The sequence below is a fragment of the Symphodus melops genome (assembly GCF_947650265.1).
Source record: "Symphodus melops genome assembly, chromosome: 21".
In the NCBI taxonomy this organism is placed as follows: domain Eukaryota; kingdom Metazoa; phylum Chordata; class Actinopteri; order Labriformes; family Labridae; genus Symphodus; species Symphodus melops.
The window spans coordinates 11,116,883-11,130,643 of record NC_136711.1 but is presented as its reverse complement, the minus strand read 5'-3'; the positions used below and the strand labels follow the sequence as shown (position 1 = coordinate 11,130,643).

The 13,761-nt window shown below is 39.5% G+C and overlaps 1 protein-coding gene across 1 annotated transcript; it reads left to right on the top strand.

The window, feature by feature from the left end:
• The first annotated feature begins 11,215 nt into the window (after positions 1 to 11,215).
• Positions 11,216 to 13,235, top strand: LOC306842182 (neurexophilin-1-like). Its single transcript, XM_079372294.1, has 2 exons — positions 11,216 to 11,400; positions 11,788 to 13,235. The coding sequence occupies exons 1-2, from the start codon at positions 11,341 to 11,343 to the stop codon at positions 12,505 to 12,507; spliced, it is 780 nt and encodes a 259-aa protein (XP_079228420.1). The 5' UTR covers positions 11,216 to 11,340; the 3' UTR covers positions 12,508 to 13,235.
• The last annotated feature ends 526 nt before the right edge of the window (positions 13,236 to 13,761 follow it).

The following is a 13,761-nucleotide window of genomic DNA, read 5'->3' as shown; positions in this document are numbered from 1 at the left end:
GTCCTGTAGGGGCAGACTGTGGCAGGATGAAGGGGGGGGGGCAGAGGGGGCAGCGGGGTGAGGGAGGGTAATGATGGGGATGGAGGGCAGAGGGGGCAGAGGGATGAAGGAGGGTAGAGAACTGAGGGCAGAGGGTGGAGGAGGCGGAGGGGGGATGGGGGCAGGGGCCGGAAAGGGGATGAGTGGACGGAAGGGGGGGAGGGCAGGGAGGGAGTTGAGTCTCCTGACAGCCTGGTGGAATAAACTGTTCTTGAGCCTGCTGGTTCGAGCACGGAGACTCCGCAGTCTCTTCCCAGACGGCAGCAGGCTGAAGAGGCTGTAGGACGGGTGGGTGGGGTCACCTGCAATCCTGGTGGCTTTGCGGGTGAGACGTGAGTTGTAAATGTCCAGAAGGGGGGGAAGAGAGACACCAATGATCTTCTCAGCTACTCTCACGATGCGCTGCAGAGTCACGGCAGGACACGGTGCAGGCGCCGTACCACACAGTGATGCAGCTGGACATGATGCTCTCAATGGTGCCTCTGTAGAATGTGTGCAGGATGGAGGATGGGGCTCTCGCTCTCCTCAGTTTGCGGAGGAAGTAAAGGCGCTGGTGAGCTTTTTTGGCCAGTGATGCAGAGTTGAGGCTCCAGGACAGGTCTTCAGAGATGTGCACACCCAGGAACTTGGTGCTGCTCACCCTCTCCACTGCAGCACCGTCGATGGTCAGAGGAGCATGCTGGGTGTGCGTTCTCCTGAAGTCCACAACAATCTCCTTCGTCTTCTCCACGTTCAGATGGAGATTATTGTCCTTGCACCACGAGGCCAGTCTGCTCACCTCACTCCTGTAGATTGTCTCGTCGTTGTTGTTGATGAGACCCACCACAGTCGTGTCGTCCGCAAACTTAACAAAGAGGTTGGAGCTGGAAGATGGGGCGCAGTCATGGGTCAGCAGAGTGAAGAGGAGGGGGCTCAGCACACATCCTTGGGGGGCCCCCGTGCGAGAGGAAGCAAACAGAGCAACAAGCAAGCAAACAAGCAAAGACAAGCAAACAGAGCAACAACACCAGATGATATTGCTCATGTTGTTCCTTTCAACTCTAGCACCAAAAATGGTTAACTTAAGTGTTATAATAGCAGGAACAGAAAAGTACTGAATATAGAATTATAATGATAAACATGAAAGTCAACAGGTTCAATAACTACAAATAATGGACCCTGCAGCATTCAGCCAGATGTGCAGTTCTTCAAGTTTAGTAATATATTTTTTAAATTAAACAAAAACTACTGCGTGTGTCTAAAGTAATCTCTATCTTTAATGCAATCATTCAATGGATTTGTTTCTAGTATTTGCTATGACATTAACTGATTTTAGAAATGTCTTTCTGGTTCAGATATGGCCAAAGCTGGGAACAAGCCAGACAACATTTCAAACATTTTATTCAGTGTCGCTGTTGAAGTCAGAGTGTTTTAATGTGTTCAACAGCCGCATGCTTTAAGTCGTTTACACTTCTGACACTTGAAAACAGAAACTGTGGAAAACCACTGAGGATACAAGCAACTGCAGTCACACAGCCTCGCACGCACATTTACGAACAGGGAAGTGGGGTAACAAATAACTTAGAGAAATATATTTAAACGGCGTGTCATAAAATATTACACATACCATTAGGCTACATATCGATGAACGCAAGCTGCACATAATGACGTTTGCGAAACGCATCCAGAAAAAAAGAGAAACAAAGCAGTCGAAATAAAGATGAGTCCAAATGTTGCAAAAAAAAAAAAAAAAAAAGACCCCAAGATTCTTCTTTATGTTGACCTTCTAATGAGTAGTTTGACATTCCTCCATGTGCAAAACCGAAAACAGAACTACAGGATATGTTGCCTTTTATGTTCTCCTGTTTTAGCAAAAGAATTTCTGAAAATAGAAAATACCGAATATCTAGATTGATTCTAACAGTCGGTTTACACTTTGCAAGAAAATCCAACAATCTTGCTTATGTCTCCTCAAACTGATTCCAGTACTTTAATTTCAGGTTCGGGGCAAAAAAAAAAAAACTTGTTGTTTTTAGTTTTGACGGTCATTTTTGCCTTTATTTTATAGCACAGTTTAAGAGAGACAGCACACTTTGAGGTGAGGTGTTAGGCATACAACAAAGGGCTGAGACAAGCATCCTACAGCGTAGCAGCACGGAGCTGTAGAGAGAGGAGACAAGCGCAAAAGGGAGAGGAGCGCAATCCGAGATTATGGAACTCACCAGTTTAAAATGTAATGTTGGCGAAAAGAGGGAAACAGGAAGACATACATGTCAATGTTGAAATTCTTCAAAATGCAGAGGCTGTAAATGTTATATTAGTTTAATGGTGTTTCTCTTTATGACGGTAACTATTATTGAAGCAAAATCCCAAATAAATGCACGTTCTTTATTTTTCTGTCATTCGAAACATGTTAACAGGTGTGTATGGGGAGGAAAACCATCTTTAAAAACAATCTGTTGTTTTGCTCATATGAAAGATGCAATCCTCACTGCACGCTGTTCATAGATCAGATCAGCACATTTTTTGCTGGTGGTATCAAGTTTGCACGTCTTCAGACACGCAAACCTTTAGTAAATCAGGCCCAGAATGTTTGTGCTGTTTGTGCTCTTTTGAATTCTATAAGATCTGCTAACTTTAATAGTTTTGACTGTATAAATAGTGGGTGTGTTATCCTTATATATCCAACATTGTGAATTACCCTTATAGCTCTTTTTTGAAGTGTCAAAGTGGATGTGGTAAAAGTCTGGTATGTGCAGCCCCAAACCTCTGCACAGTAACTTAATGTATGTTACATACATTAAATATGTGAAAACTAGTGAACGGTACAGAATGTATAGTGAGTTATGATCCAGAACCTGCTTTGCAGTAAAGTTACTTATTAACTTGAGTGAAGTGTTTAAGTAATTCTTCCACCATTAACCACTCTTAACCCATATGTCCACATTCCTGTTCACCTGGTTTCAAGGTTCCTGCTTTCGGTTTTCAAGTGTTTATTTTAATGGCATGTATGCACGTCAATGGCCATGAGTTATTTTCAACGTCCTCACTCACATTCTGTCATCACCTTTAACAGAATCACATCAGAAAATTACAGCTCCAACGCAACCATGGATCGTGGCCGAGCATTTTTTAGGAGGAAAAAGTTGAAGTGCACATCCAGGCTACAATGGACCGTGAAGAACACCGCAAAATATTTGTGAAATAGTTCAGTAAAATATTCGTCTACAGAAGCCATGAAGGACCAACTAAACATAAAGGTCAATCAATTGAAACAATGGAATAATAATTTCATATAGTGTCTCAGTTAGTTTGATTTTTTCACTTGCTCCCTGTTTGCGTATAGGATTCTTTTTTTTAACCCTCAGCACCTCACATAGGGAGGCTTACCCTTTCAGACAGGTATCTCAAGTGCTCAAGCGAGTGTATTTAGAGCTTTCTCCTTCAGATGTTTTGAGAGAGAATTTTTTAAAAAAAAACACAGGATGGTGAAAGGTGATGTCTCAGACCACCAGCTCGGTGAAGGCATGGTTTCCCCCCCGTCACATAGATGGCTTCTTTAACCATAGGCAACATTTTAAAACCATCCCTTCACCGAGGTTGTGATATGAGACATCTTTCACTAAACTAAAATGTCGTTTTGAATTCTCTATAAAAAACAAATAAAGCCCTATTTCCACCCAAACATGTGACTTCAATGACCTACAGAAAACAGGTAAGGTTAATGGCTCTCTGTGAAACTAGGTCAATGACTGCTGCCATGACCTGGATGACTGAGAACCTAGGTTAGGATTTTTTAAACGATGGAATGAGGTCAGACCAAAGTGCCAAATTAAATGTGCAACATCTTCCACAAACTTTTGGTGGATTACAGCCAATAAACACAGAATAAGGCATCCCATTGATTTGAAGAGGAAATACAATTTAAAGGAACTGCTTTCACATGGTTTAGAGTAGGTGATGACAACTTGAGGTCATGATGTCACCTTATATAAAGGAAAGAAAAGTGTTCAAGGGTATTAAGTTTCCTCTTTCAGTCCGCAAATGAACATACTGTTAAGGCCGTGTATGAATATGTTACCATCAAGAAAGTGCACATTCAGGCTAATGGAATGTTAAGAACACTTTAAAACACTTGATACACAAAATAGTTCAGTAAACTATTCTTCTACAAAAGCCACGAAGGACAAACTAAACATGAAGGTCAATCCAATTGAAACAATTCTGGGTTAAGTACTTTAGTCAAGGACACATTTGGCAAACAAGGGCACTGTCTAACACTGGCCAGTGGCCTCCCTCCCTTTGTCATTAAACAGGGAGACAGATGCGGTGCAAATGTGAAATCAAACTATTTATTTTCAAACCAAAATGCAAAAGAAGAAATAAGGCTTACTTTTAAAAAAAGGTCCACACTGAATTAAAACCATTAAAGGTTATAAAAAAAAAAAACAAGGAACCACAAGGAGATGCAGCAAACAACTACTAATACTCAACATATGACATGGGCTGAAATACGAACGAAAGAACTGGCAACAAGAGGGAGGACACACCTAGACTGAATAGGGCAATCAAACACAGGTGAGACTAATGACACAGGTGAACACACTGAGGTCAATCACACTGGAGGGAAACAAACTCCAAATCTGATTTCTAGCTCATCTAGATTGATGTTTTTTTCCAGTCTGGACACAAAAAGCCACATAAGATCTGATTTTTCTGATTCAAACCACATATGTGTGTGATTTTGAATACAACTTAAATCTGTCAATGTCTCTTCTGCATCACTCTCAATGCGACGCCATCGACAATAACAACAATGACATAGATACGGCAAGCCGGAAGATAATTGAAGGTGCTTTATACAAACTGGTCTAAGCTTTGGTCGGTGGAAGAAAACAGCAATGTTAAAATCATGTTTGTGGAGATGCTTTGCTGTTAGCCCTAATTGATGTTGATTCATTTGAGAAATGATAATAGAGCCTGGGTCTATAACATCTTGTTAATAAAAGAATATATTTTGATTCACACCTCATGGTTATTAGGAATATTTTATCAGTAAGAAGGCACAGGGGAAAGATTTTTAGAAGAACTTTTTGTAGTCCATTTTCTGAAAACTGTAGTTCCACTAGCAGACTCATGTCACTAACCTCCGCCGCCGTCACATTATTTTGTTGCCTAGTGGAAATGCGTTCAGACTTTGAGAACAACGCCATCGCCTTTCCCTAAGTCCTTTATGAATTTTCCTAACACCTTTCCTTAACCTCATGACGTTTTCACCGGGTTAAGGTAAAGTGGAGAGACCATCTGAATCCAACCTTGACCATCGGTCCACACAATAAATCACAAGACATTGCAGGGAAAACTCAAGAATGTAACAAAAGACACAATATAGAACACTGAGATAAGAAATTAGGCTACTAAATACAACAGGAAACTTTCTTTAGGGCCAGTGGGCTAGTGCCTCTCCTTACATGCTGCAGTCAAGGTGAAGGTGGACCTGATTGTTACCTGAATGTGTGCGACTGCCCTGTCTGGGAAAAGGGGGGTGCCTGTTTTTAGCTCACTGAATGCTAAAATACCTGGCTTTATGACATAAAGGAGACATTATGCAGGACCACATAAAAATTCCCAAATTTTGAACTACTGGCAAAACTTCACTAATCATTAAAAAAATCTAAGAATTTGGTTAAAAAGTTAGAGTGACAATAAAGTTATTTATTTTTACAAAGATTGATTGCTTCATTAGTGATAAACTGATGTTTTTATGCTCTATTTTCCATCGACTGCCATAGTTTAGATGAGGACACAATTCAAGAAAGTTTTAACAATGCATATTTTGAGATAGACTCTCTGAATATATATTGTGATTTTTTTTTTCCATCAACATCAAAGGTTCATTTTTGCAAAATTTGCAGCACAGAGATGAAGTTAATTGAAAAAAAAACATGTTGGAGTTGAGAAAAGGTTTGGCACGTTTTGGGAAAAAAATAGTTTGTGCTCTGTTGGGGCTACAGTTTGATGTAAGCTTAAAGGTTTTAGAATTTTAAATGGTTGCTGTAGCGTCTCCATCAAGAAAATTGGCGTACAAAGTAGATTGATGTAGTTTGGCAAGGTTGTATAGGAGCATGGATTTCTTAGGAAGAAGAATTATATTGGCAAAAACAAGAGGGTACTGCAGCTTTACTGCTTGGCCCCTAAAAACCTTCATCTGAGCGCCTCCTGAAATTTGAGGTATTAGATTCACACTTGATAATGGTTGCTAACACACTATTGTTAACAGCAGGTGTGGAGGATTAAAACTTTATAATCATCAGGTCCTGTTTGACCTCGACTGAGTTACTGTCTCTGAGTGCTGGAACAGCGTTAAATTCTCAAATTTGATGCGCGTTCTCACCGCACACTTTGGAAGAGCGGAACTCCTATGTTCACCAGACATCGTGTCTTTCACGATCACAGAGAATAACTATTTGGACATTCTTCCTACTTCTTTCAGTTCACAGATTTGAAGGACTTACTTTTCCCTGAATCCTGAAAATATCTTAACAGGATGAATATTTTTAGGGTTGTATGCAAAACCTCCAACTGCTGGTTAACAACAGTTATCATAGTAAATGTCAAGTTCAGTCACAGGTGTAAAACATAAATAAATTGTGAGACACTGACATTTTCAACTCTTACTACCATGTTTTTCACACATTTTTGGACACGTTTGGCGGTCTCATTTAAAGGGGACAAATTTTGAAAATTCCACTTTCACATCTTTTTGAACATACAGTAACCTTAGTGTCTACCAAACCACAAAATGTGAAATAAACCCATCCAGTCCTTTGTTTGTGGTCTCTATAAGTCTTACAACAGAGACAAAAATGCTCTGTCCGCCATTTTTATTCTTGTTAGTGAAGGAGTGATGTCTACCGGGAAAAACTCTCTCATTCTGAGAGAGCTGTTTTTTTTACCGGGTCCCCAATCTCCTCTGTAACTTGGTTCATATTATATTTTGACCAAAGCACAACACAGATGTTTCATTTAAGCCACAGGAGACTGTTTGAAAAGGTGGAAGAGGGGTACAGTATGTCCTTAACTCCAACTCTCCTTTCGACACAGGTTTGAGAAACCCTCTTGAACCGCGGTATTATACTTGCTTTCCAACTTTTTTATCAGACAAAGCATCTATATTAAGAGAGGTGACCGACAGAGATATGTCCCGTATCGTAACAACGGACTTACCGCCACCTCCCTGGAGAGTTATTTCCTCTCACGCATGAGCAGAGCGTACGTGATGGTTGGCCATCTGCTGTAGTCTTTGCCATGTGTTCAAGACAAAGTCAAGATCAGGGGGCATGAGGCGATGCCACAGTTGGCTTTTGATGCAACTAGTTCTTTGCCATCTACTTGGTGAGTCAGGGCCTTTAAACGCATCTCTGGAAGGGCTTGGTTGGCTTGGACTGTCTTGTGCCATGCCAAATTGTTTGTGAAGGCAGACTCAGAACAAACGACTAGCTGTGAGCGTATCGCCCACCTGCTAATAAATGGGTTCACAGTGTTTGGTGTTTCTATTTTTTGAGGTGACGTGCCTATGATCTATTTGGGGTTCATATTGTTCTCACCTGACTGTGAAACAAGTTGAAGTTAAAGAGGGGTTGCTGTCCTTTCAGAGGATTTCTCAAAATTAGGGAGTTTGTAGATACAAACTAGGAACAAATATAAGTGTTATAAAACTATGGCGAAGTATAATTTGCATAGCGTGAACTTTAAGTGGAGAATGTCAAGTGTTTATCAGAGTTATGAAAAATAAATCAAACTATTTGTGATCCTGGTTATATCTGTTTTTCGACAGCTTCCAGATAATGCTACCATTAATTAAAAACTTAAATCTTTCCACAATGACCTGTCATCTTAGAAAAATCTAAACTCAGTAGGATAAATATTTGTAGATAAACCAAAGACACATCCAACAATAAAGGCCATAAATCTGTCTCAGGTCTGTAAATAAGTTTTCTATAATAATATTAGGTCTGAAACGTGATCATATCAGATCACATGTATGCTCCTCTCAAAACTAGTGTGTGCACATCCAGACAAAATGCAGAACAAAAAATATACTAACTGCAGTAAAATGATTTAGTTTCCATTTGAGACATGGGATGATATGGGATGACTATTCCGTATGATCCCTCGGCCAACCAAGTACAAATGGATCATGGGGTTGGAGACTTGACCTATAGATTGTGACACTCTTTCTGGCTTTCTCAGGTTTTATTAGAAGTATAGACTCCAGACTCTGAACTGGTAAGAACAGCAAAAAGTATTTTTCCTTAGCTGACCGGCCGTCAAGGAAAGTGGCCTCAACATAATCTCCAAGAACAATCCAACGTCGGTCACTTGCAGTGCAGAAACCTCAAGGATTGAAACACCGAGCCCAACTCACATCAGGCTTAGAATTTGTATGTTCGCTTGTTGCAGTAGTTTTGAGAGAAAGTAAAAGTAAGTAAGAGCATGATAACAAAGGGCAGATTAAATTATGTTACGGAAGATGCATTGGATTAGTTTGAATTCTTCTTCCTTCTTGTAAATCTGCCATACGAAATTTGATCCTTAAAACAATAAAAACTGCAACATGAGCTTAGTTGCATGCAAAGGCTTAAATAAACCAGTGCAATTTAATCCTTGACATCTAAAAGTCTGAGGAAGCCAGCCCTCGAGGACTTAAGTTTGACACCTGTGTTTTACATGAATCCATCAATAGCATGTCAATTAGTTGAATTATGTATGCTGGTTTACAGGAAACTGATAGACATCAACATTCCTTTTTTTATTTGAAAAAGCAAATCATGAAGAAGGAATTTAAACTTGATCATGTTCCGATCAGTCACGCCTCCCTGTTGGTGAAGTGCCAATCTTTCTGTCTTTAATCTTTTTTTTCCTTTCTTTGTTTGCTTTGTTTTTTTCTTTCTTTCTAGCACCAGCCTACACATTGGCTATTCTTCCTGGGGTCTAAAACAAATACAGTCATACTTATATCTACACAGTACACTATGACAAAACAAACATGGACAAACAACAAGACCATCTCCTCGAATAGAAAAACGCTTGTAGAGAAGAGAGAAAAAAAAAATTCCATTCATTTCACAGACATTCTGCAGGAAGATTGTGAGTTTGTTTGCTGTCAGATGTGTCACTCACCTAAATCCTTTTAGTGCCTCTCTTATACTTTTAAAGAAAAGATAGAAGAGGTAGAAAAACCTACTTTAATATGATTGACTGCTGTGTTTTATTTAAACAAAATAAGACAACGGCACAAAACAACACTTCTATTGCATCTTTGTTTCATTTGCAGATTTAGGGTTAATTATTGAATTTAATCACAAACACAAAGGCAGGATCCCATCTGTTTCTACACTCCCTAATGACAGATACGAAATCGTGCCTTTTGTCGTCGCAGATATTCAGGTCATCTGCTAATGTCAGAATAGAAGTCAATGATGATTAGTGTTAATAGCACATGTCAGTGATGGATGCCACTGCAGTGATGATGTTTGTTTTTTTCTTTGAAGTCACAAATGACATGCCTAAATCACACCCTTCTTCAAATCTATTCAACTTTAAATGGACCATCACTTGTAAAGGGAATTGGTTCTGTGTTAAAGGTGTGGTAACATTTTTTTTGTTTGTTTTTAATTAAAGTTGGTCTGTATGAGATACTTCATAATTGAAAGTGTACTGTGAACAGTAGATCAGGGGTTTTACATTTTTAAACCATGGACCCCTTTCAAATGAGAAATTGTTCCAAGGACCCCCTCATTATTGTAACGTTTATAAGCACATATTAATACAGTGTTTTCATTTACTATGGAATACTTTGCCACAATAGAATTAGGCTACATTTATACTTTTCAAATTAATTCACTTTTCTTTACCTTTGAGATAATATTGGCTCCGAGGTGTTTTGCATTTTCAGTCTTTTTTATTTTTTTTAATCGTTGTGAATATGAAGTGACAAACATGTCAAGATCATATCAGAGTGGATTTACTGGCACAAAACTAAAGTGGGCGGGAGTATTGGACAGAATAGCTGATTTTAATCGGTGCAAGTTCCAGTTTGTGGTGCAAGTCACATTTTTTTTGTAAATTATTCCGCGGACCCCCAAGCTATGGTCGGCAGACCCTCTTTGAGAACCACTGCAGTAGATAATAGTCAGCAGATGCCATGTTTGGTGGAGCCAGCCACTGCCTACCAGGTAGCTAAGCTACCTGACGGGGTCAGGAGAAAAAAAAGTCCCTTTTAAAAAGAGAGAAACAAGACAGCTCTGTATTCTTATTCCTGCTGCTGTTTGATGTATTGTTACCACATGTCAGCTTTTTGGACCATCACACACTGAAATAATATCACTGTGACATCCTGGTCACTACACAGATTTCACCAGGTGCTGTTGAGTGATAATGGCCTCTGACAGAATGTGAATCACAACACTGAGACAACTCCACTTCTTAAGCAAACATTGTTATAAAGAGGATTGACCAGGCCGTGTGCGCTGCGTGCTTCACTGTTTCCCTCTGTGCTCTTCTTACATGGTTGAAGGGGAAAATGTTGATTTCAAATTGTCTGAACACGTATAAGAACTTACCCCGTATTTAAATCAGAAGATTGTTGTATGCTGTTTGGAAATGTTTTCAAGTGAAATATGATTGCATCAATCGAGTACATCAGCATTTATAATTGTTGCTTTATTCACTTCTACTAATAAAATGAGCTGAAAAGAAAGGGGAGGGGGATGATTAATGATGATGTGGCTAAAAAGTGGGAGGTTGCTTCAATATGGCTGCATTGTGAGCTCAGCTAACGCTCAGCTATCTGGCCACAAGATGGCAGTATCAGATTGTCTGGGACTAGTCAGCCTCCTGCACACGTTTAATGAAAGTGAACTCTCATGTATACAAGTGTCAATTATAAATGTCATAATCTCGTGTATGTAATGTAAGATGGGTTTTTCTCAGTGGGGAGGACAGGTGACAAAAACAGTGTTATATTGGTCAGAGTGCTCCTTTTTAAACATGGTGTGCTTGATTGGGTGGGTGGGTGTGTTAGAGGGAGAGAGAGAGAGAGTGGGGGGATGCATGAGAGAGTGAGAGAGGGCAGACACAGCTAAACTGTTAAAAATCTGGATATCTGAGAAAACCTTGCAGAGAGTGTGCTGAGAGTAGAAGCTGCAGAACATCTCCTGCTGAGTCTCTGTCGGATCAAGGGCTTCCCAAAGTTAATTCAGCTGATATGGACTTAAACCGGTGACAGTGGATGGATCTTCATATAGGAATTAATGCACTATGGAGGCGTTTGCCAGGCAGAGCTGTGTTTGGACACTTCTGAGAGGGACAGTTTTTTTGGTAAGTTTTAAGGAAACTGAAAGCATTAAATGAAAGTGTAGTGATTGAATAACTTGAGATTTTGAAGTGTGGACACTGTGATTGTTGTAATTATTTTACTTTATTGTACTTTGTTACCATGAATGTTATACCATTTTAATTTACTGTTAAATTCAAAATGCCTTGGTGCATCATATTATTAAATATAACGTGTTTTTGTAGGGTAATCTTCTAACTGTATATGTATCAATAGATCTTAGAGGTGATTGCATGCATGACATATTGCAAGTATATTTAAATTGGAAATGTTTATGGTAGTTCTGTCTTTTATGAGCCAGTTTGAATTTTTGAATCGTTTGCTTCAGGTTGTACTCAATGTCCAAATTTTCTTTCTGATTTTCTCTCTAGTTTGTTCTTGTCGAACATTATGGCACTTTCACCTTTAGCACGGGAGTAACACCTGAGCTCAGTGGAGATGAACACCCATTCAAACCAAAAAACTGGGCTCCCAAAGCAAGGAGTTTGGATCAGAAGCAAAAGCTATCCATGAAGCCGGGACATCTGGAAATAGTTGGAGAAAATCCCCAGCCCTACCCTAATCCATCCTCAAAATTAAAGCTCCATCCTGTCATGAAGGTTCAAGGATCATCTAAATTCTACCGGACGTTCAGTTGGGGTGACTTTTACTCCAACATCAAAACTGTCAAACTGAATTTGCTGATAATGGGCAAGATTGTGGATCACGGGAATGGTTCCCTTGGAGTCTACTTCCGCCACAACTCCACCGGGGTTGGCAACGTTTCTGTCAGTCTCGTCCCACCCATTAAAGAGCTGGAGTTTGATCTTGAGCGCCAAAGTGTGGTCAACCCCAAAGACTCGAAGACGTTTAACTGCAGGGTGGAGTATGAGAAAACTGAACGTAACAAAAAGGTGATGCTGTGCAACTATGACCCCTCCAAAACATGTTCTCAGGAGCAGACGCAGAGCCATGTCACCTGGGTCTGCTCCAAACCCTTCCAAGTCATCTGCATCTACGTGTCTTTCTATGGTACGGACTACAGGCTGGTTCAAAAAGTCTGCCCGGACTACAATTACCAGAGCGCAGACGCATACCTGCCAAAAGGTTAACCAGAGGTCAAGCCCAAGACAATATTTGAAGTTTTAGGAAATTCCAGATATGGAGGCTTTGAGATTTTCTGGTGGACTTGAATAGAAGAATACAAAGGGATCTGATGTTTGGCAGTTCTCTAGACATTGTGTGTTATTCAAGTCTTACAATTTACAAACTATGCTATAGTATATGTTAGAGGGCACTATCTTGCTTGTTGTAGACAACAGTATTTGTATGAGACTGTGTAACTCAAAAAGATAGAACCAGGGCTGCAGATTAGGATTATTTTACTCACAAGTGATCAATGGATTCTTTTTGACATGTTTGGACTCGTGTCTGGTTTGACTTTGCAAAACAAAGAAACCCAACGACATGAAGTTGTACTAAAGCATTTTATCTGACAATGATAGTAATTAAAGCAGTGTTTCCCTTACCATTATGTTAGGGTTAATTTTATTTGATTGAATTTTCTATACAGTGCCAGATCTCAACCGAAGTCATTTAAGGATAGAAGAGGACAGCAGTCATTAAAAGATCGTGCATGCATGAACACCAAGAGTAAGTGTTTGTGTTCATTTGTAAAGCTGCAGGAAACACTGTAAGGGTTCGTATATTTTTATCCAATTAAAAACACGTTTGTCAATATGTTTTGTACATTGATCCCTCAATAATAGTTTGCTGCAGTTAGATTATAGAACATATAATTTTCTTTGCAAATTGCAATGTCATATTCCTCCAAAAGACCTTTTTGTTGTAACAATAAACGTGCGTCTTGCTTTCACTGTTATTAATATCTCGTGTTTTGTCCAGGTGAAAATGAAGGTTTTTCGACAATCTGAGGATTTAAAAGGCTTACTTGACCAATAAGAAACAGAAATTAATTTTTAACATTCATGAGATTTTCAAGATATATGATGATTGGTGTATGTGACTTAAAACCTGTGCTTTGTTCTTGTGGAGTTTGGCGCCCCCTATGGATAAAGTACGTAGAAGGAAGTTCCATTTAGAACACTGGTTATCCGGATTTGATCACATTAAAAAATGCGCATCTTGATAAGGTTGATCCTATCTAGTTTTTTTTTTATCAAAAATAAATAAATAAATTTACTGATTCTTTAACAGCAAAAAAAGTGTCCTTCCAAATCTAGATTGTTATTCAGATTAAACTTCAAGAACAGCTGGGTCATGCTGCCAAACTCACAGTGCATACTGTCAATCTTCCAATGACTTCCCCCATACACAACCTTTAACAGTGCATCATCCCACACCTA